This window comes from Ranitomeya variabilis, chromosome 4, assembly GCF_051348905.1.
Source record: "Ranitomeya variabilis isolate aRanVar5 chromosome 4, aRanVar5.hap1, whole genome shotgun sequence".
NCBI classification, from domain to species: Eukaryota; Metazoa; Chordata; class Amphibia; order Anura; family Dendrobatidae; genus Ranitomeya; species Ranitomeya variabilis.
This window is the reverse complement of record NC_135235.1, coordinates 745,658,044-745,679,359: the sequence shown is the minus strand read 5'-3', so window position 1 is coordinate 745,679,359 and position 21,316 is coordinate 745,658,044. Positions and strand designations below refer to the sequence as shown.

General features: G+C 42.4%; 2 protein-coding genes across 2 annotated transcripts in view; one reads left to right on the top strand and one right to left on the bottom strand.

The window, feature by feature from the left end:
* The window catches only part of LOC143768086 (uncharacterized), a 39,062-nt gene extending 31,924 nt beyond the window's left edge, over window positions 1-7,138 (top strand). Inside the window, exon 7 of the mRNA XM_077256778.1 lies at window positions 6,051-7,138. Within this exon, the coding sequence (XP_077112893.1) occupies window positions 6,051-6,829 (779 nt within the window). The 3' untranslated portion in view covers window positions 6,830-7,138. The remainder of the gene's footprint in view (window positions 1-6,050) is intronic.
* The window catches only part of LOC143768074 (uncharacterized), an 804,664-nt gene that overhangs the window by 456,620 nt on the left and 326,728 nt on the right, over window positions 1-21,316 (bottom strand). The gene's annotated exons all lie outside the window — the stretch shown is intronic.

Here is a 21,316-nt window from a genome sequence, read left to right as displayed (position 1 = left end):
AGTTCTAGTTCTCTATTGGAAGGTAGCAATCCTACAAGTAAATGTTGGCCCTTTTCTGAACCGAAATCAGAATTTTTATTTTCACAGTAATGGGTACAAGCCCTTAACACCTAATCCCCTGAAGCCATTGTCCCCTGTAAACAACAAAAATAAAAGACAACAATATCTCTCACTTGTCCAAAGTTGAAAGAATCGAGTTGCCAACGTCGTAATCCAGCTGTGCGACATTTGATCATAATAATAATCTTTATGTATATAGCGCCAACATATTCCGCAGCGCTCTACAATTCAACAGTTCATATACAACAGTCATAACAAAGTTAACGATACTACATTAATTAATGCAAAGGTACTGACGATCCTGCCCGTAAGAGCTTACATTCTACAATGTGGTAGGAGTGACACAAAGCACAGGGGCTTATTTACAATGATGGTCCAACCATCTTGAGGAATTGGGGGTGGATAAAGTTTGGATGAGCTAGTCACCAGCTAATATTTGTAGTGCTTTTGGGTGCGCTGGCATTTGATGGAGGATTATGAGGCAACCACTCCTGCTGAAGAGCAGGGAAAAATGACTCCCTGCAGTGAGAGCAGGCCTATGAACTTTCATGACCTCAGTGAGATCATCGCAGTTCACCTTGAGAAATCGGGGTACGAGTCATTCTACCCAGCTTTTCAACGTGAGTGGTCGCCTCAGCTCATCACTTATGATGGTAAGCAAATGTCACACAGATGGATTATGACGTGGAACACTTTAGATTGTTTCAACTTTGGACAGGTGAGGGACATTGTTTTTTTCATTTGTTTCTTTACATAGGACAATGGCTTCACTGGAATAGGTGTTAAGGTGAGTTTTTTATTGTATACTTAACGTTACTCTATGTAGACAGCGGGGGCCGAATACAACTCTCAATATTGTCCCCCACTGGCGCTGATCACAAGCAAAGCAGGGTACAATGATGTGAGCTTTTTTTCAACACCCGGAGCCAGGCATCAGTGCGAACAGTACCGCTGATTCCCAGGTGCCTGTACGTGTCACACTGACACACGGATGTCATTCATGTGTCATTAATGTGCGAGTCGTTTTATGGCCCGTTCTGCTGCTATAAACAGTCATGTCAGCTTGCTTTGCCCACAGACACACGGTCCGTGGAAACACACCGACATGTGCGCAGATCTATTCACTTGAATGGGTCTACGTGTTTAAGTGTCTCCTGAATGTATGAAAACTGTCACCACACGTACCAAACACACTGACGTGTAAAGAAGGCCTTAAGGGGGGTCCTCTCATTTCCAAGATCCTATCCCAAAATATAGTAGGTGTAATAATAATGGCAAATCCCTCCATTTAGAAATGTGGTATAGTTTTCCTGATTCTCTGTCGCTTACGCCATGTCCAGAGCATTGCAGTAGATTAGGTATCCATGGATATGACTACTAGCAACTAACAGCCACTATATGAGTGGTAGTAGCAATGGATACCTAAGCTAATGCAATGCCCTGCACATGGGGGGAGCAACATAGCGAGTCAGGAGAACTGTACTACATATTTCCTAATAGAGACTAACACCCCAGTCACCTTAATATGGATCACCAGAGAGCACCAAGACAAGAAAGTGTATAAAAGTTGATACTTTATTTAATATACATCAAAAATAACTCAATACATTTTATATAATATTAAGAGAAGTTAAAATCAATTAAAAATTATATATAAAATACAGGACAGCAGGATGATACCATATAGCATATAATATACCGGCCACATTTACATAAGAAATCCCAAGACCTCAAAATTTATATATGAAAAACACTCCAATGACCAAAAGTGCAAATGTGGTAAAAGTAAAAACAGCAGCAAACGCAATAAAAATTAATGATAAGAGACCCTACTTTATGCCTTAGTATTTCAGCAATGTAGAGCTCAAAGTGCAAATGTGCAAAAGGATTTTATGTGCAAATAACTTGCAGAGATGCAAAGTGCTACGGCATTAAAATCAGCCGATTCAATATCACACGCAGTGTAAAGAAATATAAAGAGAGGATTTGTCAGAGATTTGCAGGTAAATACCTATTGGTGGCCGTGTCCTGTATATGCGTACCCCTACGCACGTTTCGGACTCTTTCCTTCGTCAGGGGGTCCTGTTAAGTGGTCCGAGATGTTCCCTTTATATATAATATTCAATCCCATGCCTTCACCTCTGGCTACGCCGGCGCATGCGCAGTCAGGAGGACCCGGAAGTGCGCGATCACACCCCACGTGACCGGACGCACAGGACAAAGTCCCGGCGTTGCCAAGGTCACTGGGACGCCAATCCCGCACCCCGGGCCGCAGATCACGCATGCGCACCACCAGGAGGAGGCATAGGAGGCTCCCTCACAAACAAAGTATTCAGCAATACCCGGTACTTAAAGAATATATTACTATCAGTCAGATGATGGGTTGATGGATCAAAAATAATATAAATCCCCACTTGGCCAGTAAATGTACAAATATCAACATATATATATACATAAGAAATATTGAAGGGCCGTCATTTATCCACTGTGGGGCGCCCTAACTACAAAGATTTAATATTTTTATATACTATATTATAGGCAATTTATCCCGCTTACAACAACTAATTTTAAAAAAAGTAGATGGTTTGTACATTGGTGATGACACCCTACTAGTATCATGTGATGTGGAAAGCCTCTACACAAACATTCGGCATAAGGATGGAATTCAGGCAGCCAAATTTTTTCTAGAGTCATCGTTTCTGCCTGAAACAATGAGACGGTTCACCATTCAATTATTGGAGTTCTCACTAACAAAAAATTTTTTTCTATTTAAGGGGTCCCTCTACCTGCAGCTCCAAGGCACAGCGATGGGCGCGGCCTTCGCGCCCACCTATGCAAATTTATTTTTGGGGCTGTGGGAGAGGGACCTCTTTACATCTGAGCTTGGATCATCAATGGACCGCATCCCAATGTGGGTGCGGTTCATTGATGATATATTCCTGATTTGGCAGGGCTCGGTAGAATCCCTTCATGAGTTTATGGTAGGGTTAAATCAGAATTCACTGAACTTGAAGATGACCTACAAGTATGATAGGGATGTGATGGAATTTTTGGATGTAAGCGTACAGAGGACCGAAGATAATTGCCTACAAACCAAAGTCTTTAGAAAAACTACAGCAGTTAACTCACTGTTGCACGCCACATCATCACATCCCCAGACTATGATAAACTCTATCCCCATAGGCCAGTTCTTGAGGTTACGAAGAATATGCTCGGAAGACACTATATTTGAAGAACAGGCCCTCGAACTCAAAAAGAGATTTCTCGAGAGGGGATATAGCCGTAGATCGGTAAAGAAGGGATACAACCGGGCCAAAAATATCTCCAGGCACCAAGCACTTTATGGAAATAAGCCAGACAAAACAAATCAAATTGTCCGATATATAACGCAATATCACGGACAAAGTGAGATGGTGAGGCTCCAGCTTAATAGATTTTGGGGAATTTTAAAAACTGATCCTGTACTGTCCAAGTACATAGGTGAGAGGCCGAGTATAACATACAGAAGGTCCAAAAACCTGAGGGATCATTTGGTAGAAAGTCACTACAAGTACAATCCGGTCCTTCCCTCGTTCTTGGACAGATGTAGACCCACCTTGGGTTGCCGTCCGTGTGGTAAGTGTGTGGCATGCCCGAATATAGGGAGGGAGCACAAATTTTGTACATCCAATGGCACTAAGAGCTTTGAAATCAAGAGTAATATAACGTGCACAACAAAAGCAGTAGTATACTATGCCACATGCCCATGTTCCCTCATATACGTTGGCATGACCACTAGGCAACTCAAGGTAAGGGTCCGGGAGCATGTGCTTGGGATAGAAGCTGCAAAAGAAGAGCAGGACATTTCATCCCTGAAAACAATCCCCAAGCACTTCAAACTTTTTCACAAAAGTGATCCCACGGGATTCAAGGTAATTGGTATTGACACGGTTAAAATAGGTGAACGTGGTGGACCGGTTACCATACCATTGGCCAAAATGGAAACAAAATGGATATGGGCCCTAGATACTGTCTCACCTAGGGGCTTAAATGAGAATATAAGCTTTGCCCCTTTTTTATAATGTGATATCTTTTTTTACCCTTATTAATTACATATCCATGAATTATTATGGATAGTTGTTTGAAACCTCTTCAATAACTCTTAACTGTATATTTTTATAATTTTAAGTTTTATGTTGTGTATGTGGTCTGATTTTAATCCTAAGTTTTATATACTTTATTTTTAGTGTTCATACATACCTGTTTTCAGGGTGGATGGGGATACGTGAATGAAGGATGTCCTTGGCGGTGATGTGGAAACTGAAATAACAAATAAAAGAATTGATGAATTATCCTGCCACCTGCGTATATATATATATGGAGTTTAATTAATTATTTTTCTGTTTATTAATTTAGTACATATATGTATATATATAATTTAATAGCAGTTTGATTTACTTATGTATATTAATTAGTTGTTGTAAGCGGGATAAATTGCCTATAATATAGTATATAAAAATATTAAATCTTTGTAGTTAGGGCGCCCCACAGTGGATAAATGACGGCCCTTCAATATTTCTTATGTATATATATATGTTGATATTTGTACATTTACTGGCCAAGTGGGGATTTATATTATTTTTGATCCATCAACCCATCATCTGACTGATAGTAATATATTCTTTAAGTACCGGGTATTGCTGAATACTTTGTTTGTGAGGGAGCCTCCTATGCCTCCTCCTGGTGGTGCGCATGCGTGATCTGCGGCCCGGGGTGCGGGATTGGCGTCCCAGTGACCTTGGCAACGCCGGGACTTTGTCCTGTGCGTCCGGTCACGTGGGGTGTGATCGCGCACTTCCGGGTCCTCCTGACTGCGCATGCGCCGGCGTAGCCAGAGGTGAAGGCATGGGATTGAATATTATATATAAAGGGAACATCTCGGACCACTTAACAGGACCCCCTGACGAAGGAAAGAGTCCGAAACGTGCGTAGGGGTACGCATATACAGGACACGGCCACCAATAGGTATTTACCTGCAAATCTCTGACAAATCCTCTCTTTATATTTCTTTACACTGCGTGTGATATTGAATCGGCTGATTTTAATGCCGTAGCACTTTGCATCTCTGCAAGTTATTTGCACATAAAATCCTTTTGCACATTTGCACTTTGAGCTCTACATTGCTGAAATACTAAGGCATAAAGTAGGGTCTCTTATCATTAATTTTTATTGCGTTTGCTGCGGTTTTTACTTTTACCACGTTTGCACTTTTGGTCATTGGAGTGTTTTTCATATATAAATTTTGAGGTCTTGGGATTTCTTATGTAAATGTGGCCGGTATATTATATGCTATATGGTATCATCCTGCTGTCCTGTATTTTATATATAATTTTTAATTGATTTTAACTTCTCTTAATATTATATAAAATGTATTGAGTTATTTTTGATGTATATTAAATAAAGTATCAACTTTTATACACTTTCTTGTCTTGGTGCTCTCTGGTGATCCATATTAAGGTGACTGGGGTGTTAGTCTCCACTAGGTGGCGGCAGTCACTCACTTACATAGTATACCAGGAATGGGTGGATTTTGAGTATTGGTAAGGATATATATTGTATTCCCCATATTGGTGGTATAACTGTGTGTCTAATATTATATTTCCTAATAGTATTATTACACCTACTTATTGGAATAGTTGGATCAGAGATTGGAATATCCCTTTAAGAATCTTACATGTTTTTATGGTGTATATTGTTATCTGTTGCTATAGATTATAATGTAATAAATCTTATTTTTAATCCTCCCTTTATTGCTTCAAACATTTGTGTTTGTGTATTATGTTTGTCGATCGTACTTTAGAGGTTCAGTACCATGGGATTTGTGAACAGGAAGCTCACCACTGTCTTGGGTCATAGTGTCATTATACTTTGAGTTGTATAGAATTATGCCTATAGAAATTATATAAAGTATTGGTATTGGAAAATAATAAAATCATTCTTATTCTTTGCAGATGGCTGTGGTGTCAAACCAGATGCCTATGAAAAGCATGCCATTATTCCAGCTATACCTCCAGCCGTTCAGAGCAAAAATCAATCTTCAGAGCCTTTTCAGTCAGTCACCTATGTGGATTCATCACAGACTGTTAAGCAAAATGAAAGCCGCAAAAGGGATGTTGAACATCAATTAATTCCCACAGAGAAGAAACTATTTACCTGTTCAGAATGTGGGAAATATTTTAAATATAAATCTTTTTTGCTTATACATGAGAGAATTCACACAGGAGAAAAGCCATTTTCATGTCCAGAATGTGGGAAATGTTTCAACCAGAAAGCACATTTCCTCATGCATCAGCGAAGTCACACAGGAGAAAAGCCATTTTCATGTATAGAATGTGGGAAATGTTTTAACCGTAAGTCAAGACTGCTTACACATTACAGAATTCACACAGGAGAGAAGCCGTATTCATGTCCAGAATGTGAAAAATGTTTTATCGAGAGATCAAATCTTGTTAAACATCAAAGAATCCACACAGGAGAGAAGCCATATCCATGTCCAGAATGTGGGAAATGTTTTATTCAGAGACAAGATCTTCTTACACATCAAAGAACTCACACAGAAGAGAAGCCATATCCATGTCCAGAATGTGGGAAATGTTTTATCCAGAAACCAAATTTTCTTAAACATCTAAGAATCCACAAAGGCGAGAAGCCATATTCATGTCGAGAATGTGGGAAATGTTATAGTTCAAGTTCAAAACTTTTTGCACATCAGAGAGCTCATACAGGGTAGAAACTATTTTTTATGTGGTAATGCTAATCCTGGGAATCATATCTTCTTCATCATCTAAAAACTCATGTAGAGTGTGAAGGAAAAATTATAATTACTTACCGGTAATTTTATTTTCCAGATCCATGACGGCACCTAACGTGAGAGATGGTCCCAGCCCCCCAGGAACAGGAAACCTGCATAGGAGATAAAAGATGGGGGCGGCACCTCTCTCCTCAGTTTGACAGAGTATGTAAGGTAACCGCTTCATTAGTTCATGTTTAATGTAATATCACATTTATCTCCATGACTGCTGCAAGGTGTAGTTATATTTCCCCAACAACTTTTATCATCTGTATATGCTTCTTATCAGGGTGGATTGATTTAAATCACGCCGATTTAAATCATGATTTAAATCACGATTTAAATCAAAAGATTTTTTTCTATTTAAATCGGATCGATTTAAATCATGATTTTAATCATGATTTAAATCACTGATTTAAATCAAAAGGTTTTTTTAATATAAATCACGATTAAAATGAGAAGTGAGAGCAGTGCGCATGTGCGCCCATAGTTACACGGACGAAACTAGGGGCAACGATCTAACGCCAGGGTGAGGGGGGGACCCCAAAGTAAGTAAAAATCCTTTTTGTTTTACTATATGGCAATAGGTAGGTGTTTAAAAGCAGCATGTCTTAATTGTATAAACTATTAATAGCCTCCACATTTTGTTCATACTGCCCCTTTAATTCCACACTTCTAGCTTGGTTTCACTTTTGGTTTAGTTTCTTTTTCCATTCAGTTGACATGCCCAAACTTGTTGGATAGTCAGCAGTACTTGGCTGTAGTAACAATCAAACTTCATAAGTGATCTGTGTGAGCCATGGCAGGTCGTAAGAGAGACCCTATTTGGGTTCATTTTGTTGAGATGCCAGCAGCAGATCTTGGAAAGAAAGGTGCAAGAGCAAAGTGCAAATACTGTCAAAAGGATATCCAAGGACTTGTTTGCCGTTTGAAATCACATTATGAAAACTGCAACCAGAAGGGAAATGAAGATGTTGATAGTGAAGTGTTTCTTTGGTCATCTTCATCACCGCACTTCTCATGATGTTGCCTCATTCACGCCACCAGGCCTTGCATCTCTTTGTTGCATCGTTTGCATTTTGCACGCATGCCTGCCTTACCGATAGGCGAAGGAGCTTCATTAAAATATTCCCAAACTGGGTCTCTTTTACGGCCTGCTGCCATTATAAGGAAAGAATGTAATAAACCTCAGATCGTACACACAAACAGATCCAGACTTGTCTGTCTGTGGCTATGCTGCAGTATTGTGCTCAAAGTTTCACTTTCATTTTTTTGTCTGCTTGCCCTTCCTCCTCAAAACACTTAGATTCACATTCTTCTTGTGTTGTGCAGATCTATTCCACTCCAAACAATCAGAAACATATTGTCTAACTTCTTGGACTTGGCACTGAAGGGGTTGATTCTGTATTCATAGGTTTGTAGAACAATAGGATTAAGGTCTTTTTCTCAACTCTGTTCATGTTGTAACATTTTTGCCATGAAGAAGAGGCTGGGACCTCTGCGGAGTCAAATTCAGTTTTGAGAACTGCGTAAGTAAAGCGAGCGTCTGTGATAATATAGGAGAGAAACTGCCCACTAATCCTACAGAAACCTCTGGAAGAGCATGGCATTGTGAATGTTACACATATACAGCCTTTATTCTACTGAGTTAAACAACTCAGCTTTATCTCATGATGGAAGAACCTTTGGATGGTAAAATATTTTCCTCAAAAAGCAGTTTATTGAAAAAAATCCGATTTAAATCAAAAAAATCCGATTTAAATCAAAAAAATCCGATTTTTTTGATTTTTTAAAAAAAACATTGATTTTTATCCACCCTGGTTCTTATATATACACATTTTTTTTATTTTTTTTTTATTTAAAAAAAAAATTATTTAATTTTTTTTTTTTTTTTAATGCCATACTCAACCATCACCAAGATAGGGCGGGAATTAATACAGTGCCATCATGGATCTGGAAAATCAAATTACCGGTAAGTAATTATCATTTTTTCCCATCCCCATGACGGCACCTAACGTGAGAGGAGAAAATGGAAGAAGACTCCTAGGGTGGGACAACAGCCGATAAGACTTTCCTCCCAAAGGCAAGACTTGAAAGCCCCAAGTTTAACCTATAGTGGTGAAAAAAGGTAGAGGGTGGAGACCATACTGCCGCATTACAAATTTGTTCTATCGACGCGTTTGCCCTCTCCGCCCAGGATGTGGCGATAGCTCTTGTGCAGTGTGCTGTCACCCCTAGTGGAGTGCATCGCCCCGCAGATGAATAAGAAAGTGCAATAGCCATGCGGAGCCAGCATGCAATAGTAGATTTTGTGGCTTTTTTACCCCTGTTTGCTCCCTGAAAGGAAACAAAAAGGGCTGAAGACTGACGCCATAATTTTGACACCTCCAGATATTGGATTAGGCAACGTCTAACATCAAGGCAATGAAAGGTTTGTTCTCCTGGGATTTTGGATTGGAGCAAAACTATCTCCTGGTCCCTATGGAATTTTTAATTGACCTTTGGTAAGAAGGCCGGGTCAGTTTTGATTATTACCCTGTCCTCCAGGATTGTAGTGTATGGAGGATCAATAGAGAGAGCCTGGATCTCCCTAATGCGACAGGCCGAAGTCAGGGCAACCAGGAGAACAGTTTTTAGGGTTAGAGATTTTTCAGATATGGAGTTAAGAGGCTCAAAAGGAGGAGAGGTTAAGGCCTGGAGCACTAAATTTAGATCCCAGGGAGCAACCTTTGGCCGAGGTTTAAAAGGCCTGGCTGTGAAGGAGGCTCGGATGAACCTGTAAACCCAGGGGTGATCAGCCAATTTTTGATCAAATAAGGCACCAAGTGCTGAGACTTGCACTTTTAGGGTGCTGGTAGACAACCCCTGTTCCAGACCTTTTTGAAGGAACTCTAAAACTTCCCTTATTGGAACTTTTTGGGTGGTGGTTGATAGGCGACGCCCTTAGAACTCTAGAAAATTTTCCCAGATTTTTTGATATTTATTGGATGTAGTTTTTTTCCTGCTGGATAGCAGAGTAGAAATTAACGGAGCTGAGAAACCTTTGGCTAACAAGAGTCCCCTCAAGTTCCAGGCAGTGAGATGTAGACTGTGTACTTGAGGATGGAACACTGGACCCTGGTGTAGCAAATTCGGCACATCTGGAAGGATCCATGGGTCTGATATGGACAAACGTCTGAGCCAGGTGAACCAGGCCCTCTTCGGCCAGAAGGGTGCAATCAGTATTATTCGTGTCGCGTCCTCCCGAATTTTTTTCAACACTGTTGGAATTAGTGGAATCAGGGGAAATGCGTAGGCCAGTTGGAACTTCCATTGGTATAACAGCGCATCCACTCCTTCTGGGTTCTCTTGTGGATTCAGGGAATAGAACCTTTCTACCTTCCGGTTTTGTTTTGTGGCAAAGAGGTCTATCTGTGGAATACCCCAGAGGGCACAGATTTCCCCAAAAATTCCCTGGTTTAGAGACCATTAGTTCTGATTAGCCTGATTAGCCTTCTCAAGAAGTCAGCGACAAGGTTGTTTGTTGCTTTCAAATGTGTATTTGTCAATGAAAGGAGGTGATTTTCTGCCCATGAAAATAGCCTTTTGGTTTCTTCTAACAGAGATCTTGACCTTGTTCCTCCTTGTCGATTTATGTAGGAGACTGCCGTGCTGTTGTCGGACAAAGCCACTAGGTGCTTCCCTTTGATAATCTCTCCTATCTGCAGAGCTGCCAGTCTTACTGCTGATAGCTCCTTTAGGTTGGAAGATGCTAGCTCCATCTGAGGATCCCATCTGCCTTGCAGAATCTGATCTTCCAAATGTGCTCCCCAGCCGAGAGGGCTCGCATCTGGGCTTTGAACTGACCATGGTACCCTGTTTTTGAAATTTCCTATTTTTAGCCACCAATCTAAAGAGTCCTGCGCTTGTGGCCATAGAACGATCTTCCGGTTTAAATTGTGGGGACCTTTTGTTTGTTCGGTTAGTATTTGCCATTGTAGTTCCCTTGAATGCAATTGTGCCCACCGATCTGCTAGGATTGTGGCTGTCAACATCCCCAGAAGGGACATGGCTTCTCTTAACGAGATGGGCCGGTCTGGTCGTGTTTGATTTATTTTTTGTTTTATGGCGTTGATTTTCCTGTCCGGAAGGATATAAATTTGCTCGGTTGAGTCCAGTTGAATTCCCAGGAATTCCTGTTTCTGGACTGGAAGCATTTTTGATTTTTTTTAAATTCATCAACCATCCTAACCTGGACAATAGGTCCCGTACTTTTGAGACTGCCATTATGCATTCTTCCTGGCTGTCCGCTACAATGAGAAAGTCGTCTAGATAAGGTATTAGTAAGATTTTCCTTTCTTACTAACTATGCCATCTCTGAAGTTATCTTTGTAAAGATTCTGGGAGCCACTGACACTCCGAAAGGGAGACATTGGTACTGTAGATGAATAGGGATTTGATCTATTTCTACTACTAGCCTTAAGAATTGCTGATGCTCCACACAAATGGGAACATGATAATAGGCATCTGTGAGGTCTATTACTGCCATGTAACAGCCTGGATATAGCAGTTTTGTCGTAGTTTTTAACGTCTCCATTTTGAATCTTTCTGCTTTGATATATTTATTTAGGGATTTTAGATTGAAAACTGTTCTTAGCGAACCATCCGGCTTTGGCGTGAGGAATAGGGTACTGTAAAACCCTTTCCCAATTTCTTGTGTTGGTACTTTTTACGAGAACTCATTTTTCCCTGAGGAGACGGACTTCCCTTTCCAATGTTGCCTGATTTCTTTTTGCGACATGGGTTATTTTTACTCGATGCGGACGGAGGGAGGTGAAGTTTAGACGCAGGCCTTCTGTCAAAAGGGATATTACCCCCTGTGATATTTGTAGTTTTTCCCATTGGTGGGCAAAATATCGAAGCCTCCCTCCCACCCGGATATCGGCGTCATTTCTGTTTGGGGTCTGTTTTCTGAGGAGGTTTATTAAAGAGATATTCCCTTTCTCTCCTCTCACCCCAGGGCTTCCCACGTGTAGACCTATCTCCTGGCCTACTACGTCCTGTTTTTCCCTCCCCGAAAGGAATGCCGGTTATCATTCCACCGTCGTCTTGAGAAGGGGGGAGGTGGGAAGTGTGTTTTTTTTTCTTACCCGCAGCCTTCTCTAGAATCTCATCTAGTGCCTTCCCAAATAGATATTGGCCCTCACAAGGGACTGCACACAATTTGACTTTAGACTGAAAGTCCGCCGACCAATTTTTTAGCCACAATGCCCTTCTACCAGAGTTGGAGAGGGCACATGCACGGGCAGAAAATCGCACTGAGTCAATGGCGGCATCTGCCAGGAATTCTGCCGCATGTTGAAGTGAGGGTATTACCTCTAAGAGTCTCTCCCTTGGACATTTGTCCCTTATTTGCTCACTCAATTCCTCTAACCACTTTATCATGGCCCGAGCTGTTCAAGTGGTGGCCACTCCTGGCTTAAATGCCCACGTCGATGCTTCCCATGCCGATTTTATGAAGGCGTCCGCCTTTTTATCGAGAGGGTCTCTAAGAGCCCCCATGTCTTCGAAGGGAAGCGCAATGCCCTTGAAAGTGCTTGCAATTGCCGAGTCCAATTTAGGAGCTTTTTCCCACTTTTCACAGATTTCTTCCTCAAATGGATATTTGCGCTTAAGGGCCTGAGGAACTGACATTTTTTTTTTTTTTTTTTTTCCACTCTTTTTTAATTAAGTTTAACACGTTTTCGTGAAAGGGGAAGACTCTGTTTTTTCCCTTCTAAGTTGCTAAACATAGAATCTTTGGTTGTTTTATGTTCTTTTGGTGTTTCAACGTCCAATGTTGCTCTAACTAGTTTAAGTAGTTTCCCGACATCATCAGATAGTACATACGGCCGACCATACTCTTCATCTGAAGAGTCTAAATCGGAGTCATCATCAGGTGGCAATTCCCCTGGTTTGCCTCCTGATTCCACGTCAGAGGTTTGGGCAGGTTTAGGAGATGGATTTTCGGAGCTATGTAACCCATGCTGTTTCATTTGCTCCTTTACTGTGATTTTTACTTCATCATTACTCCAAAATATAAAAGCCATTGTTAGGGATGAAGACTCCTCAGCCACAGTCTGTTGCATACATAAGCGACAGATCCATTTGTCGTAAGCTTTAGGGAGAGCTTTATCACAGGGTGCGCAGACTTTGTTTTTCTGCTTGGCCGTAACTTTTCTCCCCTGCACAAAATAATACAGAGATACTGTGTTACTTATGTCATTTTGCCTTACAAAGGCACTCACCCCACCGAACCTTTAGTACCACGGGGGCCTGTGGAACGTCCACTGGACCCGGAGATTACGCAGTCGGGTCCGCCATGTTGGAGAGGCTAATGGCACTGCTGCTCATGCCTTGCCACTTAATATAGTACAGGGGAGGGAGCGGTGTGAGAGTCCCTGAACTTCCTCCCTCCAGGAGTGTCAGCACACCGCTCTCCTCGGCGTGTGACGCTACTTCCGGTTGAACCCGGAAGTACTCCCATTCACCCCGGTGCCAGCCTAGTGATTGTGCACGCCTCTGCTCCGGCCAGGAGCGGACACCGGGGAGCCCTCAGCGGAAAGGACACCGCCAACTCAGCGCCTCATCCCACCGCTGGTGAGAGATGCGGCCATACACGCCGCCAGCTACTCCTGCCGCGGGTCTCGGCCTCCGGATCGGCACCACAGAGAGAGATCCCTCTGCGACGATGCGCAGGTTCCCCGCAGGAACAGGAAACCAAACTGAGGAGAGGTGCCGCCCCCATCTTTTATCTCCTATGCAGGTTTCCTGTTCCTGGGGGGCTGAGACCATCTCTCACATTACTTGCCGTCATGGGGATGGGAAAATAAATAATTAATAATTGAAATCAATCAGGCAGCAGAGTTGCATTTAATTGACAAAAGGGTGAAACTGGATATACCAGTATTGTAAGCACAAAGGGGCTTTTGCTGGAGGTAGGTGTCAATCCTGGCACCTTTACTCCTGGATTCTTAAGGTACCTTCACACTCAGCAACTTTACAACGAGAACGACAACGATCCGTGACGTTGCAGCGTCCTGGTTTGCGATCTCATTGTGTTTGACACGCAGCAGTGATCTGGATCCCGCTGTGATATCGCTGGTCGGAGCTAGAAGTCCAGAACTTTATTTGGTCGTCAGGTCGGCGTGTATCGGCGTGTTTGACAGCAAAAGCAACAATGCCAGCAATGTTTTACATGGAGCTAACGACCTGTGAGAACGATAAGTGAGTCACCGTTACGTCACAGGATCGCTCCTGCATCGTTCTGGAGCTGCTGTGTTTGAAGTCTCTACAGCGACCTAAACACCAACGCTGCAGCGATCGGCTCGTTGTCTATATCGCTGCAGCGTCGCTGAGCGTGACGGTACCTTTAGCTTAGAGGGATGTTAGCAAATGGGATGCTATACTGGAGTATTTGAAGAGGAATAACCTCATGACCCAGTATCAACACGGGTATACTAGGGACCGTTCATGTCAGACTAATTTGATCAGCTTCTATGAAGAGGTAAGTTCCGGACTGGACCAAGGGAAGCCAGTAGATGTAGTGTATATGGACTTTTCAAAAGCTTTTGATACGGTGCCACACAAAAGGTTGATACATAAAATGAGAATAATGGGGATAGGGGGAAATATGTGTAAGTGGGTTGAGAGCTGGCTCAGGGATAGGAAACAAAGGGTGGTTATTAATGGAGCACACTCGGACTGGGTCGCGGTTAGCAGTGGGGTACCACAGGGATCAGTATTGGGCACTCTTCTTTTTAACATTTATTAAACTCTGCAGGGTAATCAATACAGGGGAGGACAATTTTATATAACAGGATGATTTATGTAAACTAGAAGCTTGGACTGATAAATGGCAAATGAGCTTTAATGGGGATAAATGTAAGGTCATGCACTTGGGTAGAAGTAATAAGATGTATAACTATGTGCTTAATTCTAAAACTCTGGGCAAAACCGTCAATGAAAAAGACCTGGGTGTATGGGTGGATGACAAACTCGTATTCAGTGGCCAGTGTCAGGCAGCTGCTACAAAGGCAAATAAAATAATGGGATGTATTAAAAGAGGCATAGATGCTCATGAGGAGAACATAATTTTACCTCTATACAAGTCACTAGTTCGACCACACTTAGAATACTATGCACAGTTCTGGTCTCCGGTGTATAAGAAAGACATAGCTGAACTAGAGCGGGTGCAGAGAAGAGCGACCAAGGTTAGAGGACTGGGGGGGGGGGTCTGCAATACCAAGATAGGTTATTACACTTGGGGCTGTTTAGTTTGGAAATACGAAGACTAAGGGGTGATCTTATTTTAATGTATAAATATGAGAGGACAGTACAAAGACCTTTCTGATGATCTTTTTAATCATAGACCTGAGACAGGGACAAGGAGGCATCCTCTAAGTCTGTTGGAAAGAAGGTTTTAGCATAATAACAGACGCGGATTCTTTACTGTAAGAGCAGTGACACTATGGAACTCTCTGCCGTATGATGTTGTAATGAGTGATTCACTGCTTAAATTTTAAGAGGGGGACTGGATGCCTTTCTTGAAAAGTATAATATTACAGGGTGTATATATACTAGATTCCTTGATAGGGCGTTGATCCAGGGAACTAGTCTGATTGCCGTATGTGAAGTCGGGAAGGAATTTTGTTCCCCATGGTGGAGCTTACTCTTTGCCACATGGGTTTTTTGCCTTCCTCTGGATCAACATGTTAGGGCATATTGGGTTGGGCTATGGGTTGAACTAGATGGACTTAAAGTCTTCCTTCAACCTTAATAACTATGTAACTATATGTAACTATGTACTAGAAGGAACATTTCCTATTGTCTGTACAGGAAGGCACAAGTATTTGAAAGGGCACAACTTGGCTCATCCATCCATTCATAGACAGCATCTAGAAACCCCTTCCCAACTTGCTCTGTATGTACACGGTGCCGCAGGAGCTGTGTTACCGCACACTGTAGTATAGATATGGTGCTGTGATCAGGTAGATTGATGGGTCTAGTTTCCAAAATGAGGTCACTTGTGGGGGGTTTCCACTGTTTAGGCACATCATGGGCTATCGAAACGCTTCATGACACCTGCACAACATTCCATCAAAATCTGGGTTCCAAAACGTCATTCCATCTTTTCTGAGGCCTGCCATGCACCCAAACAGTAGTTTCCCCCAACATATGGGGTATCCGCATACTCAGGAGAAATTGCGCAACAAATTTTGGGGTAAATTTTTATTTTTTTTTTCTGTTACCTTTGTGAAAATAAAGAAATATTGTGTCTAAAGTAAAATTTTAGTGAAAAAAGTTAAATGTTCATTTTTTCCATCCACATTCCATTAATTACTGAAGAACCAGAAGGCTTAATAAACTTCTTGAATGTGGTTTTGAGCACCTTTTAGGGGTGCAGTTTTTAGCATGGTGTAACTTTTGGGTATTTTCTGTCATATAGGCCCTTCAAAATCAATTCATATGTGATGTCATCCCTAAAAAATATGGTTTTGTAAATTTTGTTGGAAAAATGAGAAATCGCTGGTCAACTTTTAGCCCTTATAACTGTCTAACAAAAAAATTATGTTTAAAAAATTGTGCTGATGTAAACTTGACATGTGGGAAATGTTACTTATTAACTATTTTTTTGACATAACTCTTTAAGGGCATAAAAATTTAAAGTCTGAAAATTTCAAAATTGTTCAAATTTGTCAAATTTCCAATATTTTCACAAACAAATGTAAGTCATATAAAATTTGACCACTATCATGAAGTACAATATGTCAAGAGAAAACATTCTCAGAATCAGTGGGATCCGTTGAAGCGTTCCAGAGTTATAACCACATAAAGTGACAGTGGTCAGAATTGTAAAATTTGGCCTGGTCAGGAAGGTGAAAACAGGCTTCGGGGTGAAGTGGTTCAATAGACCAATCCAAGTCATCCTGGAAAAATGAGCCTCTGGTCTGGGCTATAAAAAGCTGGGTTATACAAAGAGAAGTGTTCACATGTGGGGGTCAGCTTATAGGCTGATGTGCTCCATGAATTACTCCCCTCCCCTCAGGAAATCAGGATAACTGCAGACAGAAACATTTAGGTATTTTCTGTTATTTCTCCCTTTTATATTTTATAACGGTTTTGCATATTTGCGTGTCATTTTTTTAAAACTTTTTATATATTTTAAGCACTGTTTATTTTATTGTAATCACTGTACAGTATATTCGCTCTAAAGAACCTATAGCCTTTGTGAGAGTGTGTGACCTTTTTTGATTGTCTGACAGTAACAGATTTCGGGAACTCATCACCCCGTGTGTTTGAGTGGTGGTGGCATAAGAAATTGGGGTGTGCGTAATTTGTCAGGTGTTCTGTTTTTTTTTGTTCTAGGCACTTTATAACCTAGAATAGAGGTTGAGTGTTTTGTAAGAAAAAAATTCCAACAGTTACAGTTTTAGAAGAGTAAGGGAAACTATACTCAACACTAAATGATGATTAGGAAATAGAGATGAGCGACTTTTCCATTAGTCTGTGTCATGAAAACCTCTAAAGCTGCCACCAACTTGTCACAAATAGAGATGGTCGGACAGCTGGATATTTGGGTCCGGCGAGTTTGGCCGAACAGTTACAACAAGTTCGGGTTCGGGCACCAGAACAGTACTCGAACCCCGGACCCCATTCACTTGAATGGGGGGGCCTGAACATCCAGTGTTTGCTACACTGTCATGTGCATGAAAGACCAGTAAACACCACTTCTGATCGATGGTGAAATCATGCCCGCTGGTCAGAGAGTAGAGTGGAGCAAATAAGCTGCAGAGGGAGCCCTGCTTCCTGGATCGTGCCGGCTGATCGGTGCCGCAGCTGCATGTGTCACGGTTGTGTGACAGTCACAGCACATGCATGGACAGCCTGTTTGTTAACATTCGGTAAAAGTGCGGGAAAATATTTGCGTTGCCACAAAAGTATTTTCAGCACTTTAGCAACGATAACGGTGGTGTATCATGAGCATTTGGCACATGTTTGATGAGGGGAGGGGGTTTTCAGAGCTCAGAGGCGCGGCATTCTTGTAAGCACAGCACGGCAGTTATTTTTTTTTCCTTAGCTTTATGTGTGCACATTGCAGCTAGCCAATCAGGGCACAGGAAACACCCACAATGTCCTGACACCACGGCTTATGTCATTGGCTGCTGAAATCACATGTCCCTCTCCATATAAATAGTGGACATCTTGTTTTAGCGTCATTTTGCCACTAACTGCGCAGAGAGGCTGCTCATGACGCTGCCACTGTTAACAAGATTTTAGCTAGTTAGGCGGTTGTATATCAGTCAGATAGTGTAGCTAGATAGTGTCCAGTGTGGCTGTAAAATTTACCTTCCAGCTTTTTTTTTTTTTCCTTTTTTGGACATTACTGAGGTCTACAAAGAAAGCTAGTGGGGCACGTGTTGTGCACTGCTTCGCTTGTGCTCCATGCACGAGCATTCTAGTTCACATGTAGCTAGTGAAGATGGGAGATGCCAGACCCGGACCACAACTTCCATCGGACCCGAACCGCCCCTGGGTGGGTATAATCTATCAAGATACATTGGAGGCTTATCTACAGCATTACAGAATGCTGTAGATAAGCCCCTGATGCCGGTGGCCTTAGTTTATAGGCCGATTTTGGGGTGACAGATTCTCTTTAATATAATCCACCTGTGTGTAATCAAGTCTCCGTATAAATGCACCTGCTCTGTGATAGTCTCAGGGTTCTGTTTGAAGCACAGAGAGCATCATGAAGACCAAGGAACACAACAGGCAGGTCCGTGATACTGTTTTGGAGAATTTAAAACTGGATTTGGATACAAAATGATTTCCAAAACTTTAACCCCTTCACCCCCGGAGCTTTTTCCGTTTTCGTTTTTCGCTCCCCTCTTTCCCAGAGCCATAACTTTTTTATTTTTCCGTCAATTTGGCCATGTGAGGGCTTATTTTTTGCGGGACGAGTTGTACTTTTGAACGACATCAAAATTAAATGCCGCTGTCTGCGTTTGACAGCGGCATTTAACTAGTTAATAGGCGCGTGCAGATCGCGATTCTGCTCGCGCCTATTGCGGGCACATGTCAGCTGTTCAAAACAGCTGACATGTCCCGGCTTTGATGTGCGCTCACCGCCGGAGTGCACATCAAAGCAGGGTTGCCGACGCCGGACGTACTATTACGTCCGGCGTCGGGAAGGGGTTAAACATCCCAAGGAGCACTGTGCAAGCGATTATATTGAAATGGAAGGAGTATCATACCACTGCAAATCTACCAAGATCCGGACATCCCTCTAAACTTTCATATCAAAAAAGGAGAAGACTGATGAGAGATGCAGCCAAGAGGCCAATGATCACTCTGGATGAACTGCAGATCTACAGCTGAGGTGGGACAGTCTGTCCATAGGACAACAATCAGTCGTACACTGCACAAATCTGATCTGGCCTTTATGGAAGAGTGGCAAGAAGAAAGCCATTTCTCAAAGATATCCATAAAAAGTATTGTGTAAAGTTTGCAACAAGCCACCTGGGAAACACACCAAACACGTGGAAGAAGGTGCTCTTGGTCAGATGAAACCAAAAATTGAACTTTTTGGCAAAAATGCCAAACGATATGTTTGGCGTAAAGGCAACACAGCTCACCACCCTGAACACACCATCCCCACTGTCAAACATGGTGGTGGCAGCATCATGGTTTTGGCCTGCTTTTCTTAATCAGGGACAGGGAAGATGGTTAAAATTGATGGGAAGATGGAGCCAAATACAGGACCATTCTTGAAGAAAACCTGTTGGGAGTCTGCAAAAGACCTGAGACTGGGACAAAGATTTGCCTTCCAACAAGACAATGATCCCAAGCATAAAGCAAAATTACAATGGAAGGCTTCGCAAATAAACGTATCCAGGTGTTAGAATGGCCAAGTCAGAGTCCAGACCTCAATCCAATCGAGAATCTGTGGAAAGAGCTGAAAACTGCTGTTCACAAACTATCTCCATCAAACCTCACTGAGCTCGAGCTGTTTTTCAAGGAAGAATGGGCAAGCTTTTCAGTCTCTCAATGTACAAAACTAATAGACATACCCCAAGCGACTTGCAGCTGTAATCACAGTAATTGGCGGTGCAACAAAGTATTAAAGTTAAAGGGGCCGAATAATATTGCACGCCCCACTTTTCAGTTTTTGAATTTCCACAAAAATTTAAAATAGGCAATACATTTCGTTCAACTTCACAATTGTGTTCCACTTGTTGTTGATTCTTCACCAAAAATTTACATTTGGTATCTTTATGTTTGAAGCATCATATGTGGGAAAAGGTTGAAAAGTTCCAGGGGGCCGAATACTTTTTGCAAGACACTGTATATAACCCCTTACATACAATCAAAGATGTCTCCTGGGACTACCTTTTCATGCTCCAAATGTGGTTCAGCTAATACAGATATACCCCATCACTTGTGGGGGTGCATTCATATCCAGAAATTATGGAAAAGCATTCATTCATATATCCAAAACCGGTTATTACGTACCAATAATAGGATTTTACAGAGTCCACGACAGCACCCAACGAGAGAGGGGATCCGCCCACCATCAGGATAGGAACCTACAGGTTAAAAAGGGGGGCGGTCCCCCTCACCTTCTCAGTTGGTTTTCAAAGTATTAGTATACAACAAACATGTTACTTACACTATACAATACCATCACCTCTATAGAGTGAATATCTAACACACCTTCCTTCAGAGTGCATGAAATCCAATGCTCAATAACGGGAGGGAATGTGCGGGTGCTATCGTGGACTCTGTAAAATCCTATTACCGGTACGTAATAACTGGTTTTTCTATAGCCACGACAGCACCCAAAGAGAGACTTTCAGAGACTATCACCTGGGGGGGGGGGGGGGGTGTTACCACAGCATTAAAGGGAACCTGTCACCACGTTTTTGGAAGATGGGATAAAAATAGCGTTAAATAGGGGCAGAGGTGGGCGTTACATTAGTGTGTGTGTTATGCGTTTATTACCCACCTAAGTTGCCGAAATAACTTTGCAAAGTCTCCGTTTTCGCCTGTCAATCAGGCTGGTCAGGTCACATGGGCGTGGTGTCTTCACCCAGATTTGGCGTAGTTTTCCGTTGGTGGCGTAGTGGTGTGCGCATGCCCAAAGTCCGGAATCCTCTTCCAGGGGATTTAAAATAGCGCGGTGTTCGTTATTGCATTGGTGATCGGTGGGCGCGGCCATCTTCCTTTGGCCGCGCGTGCGCAGAAGCGGCGCTCTGCTGGCCGCGGCTTCAGGAAAATGGCCGCGGGATGCCGCGCGTGCGCAGATGGATATCGCGGCGGCCATTTTCTTGAAGCCGCGGCCAGCAGAGCGCCGCTTCTGCGCACGCGCGGCCAAAGGAAGATGGCCGCGCCCACCGATCACCAATGCAA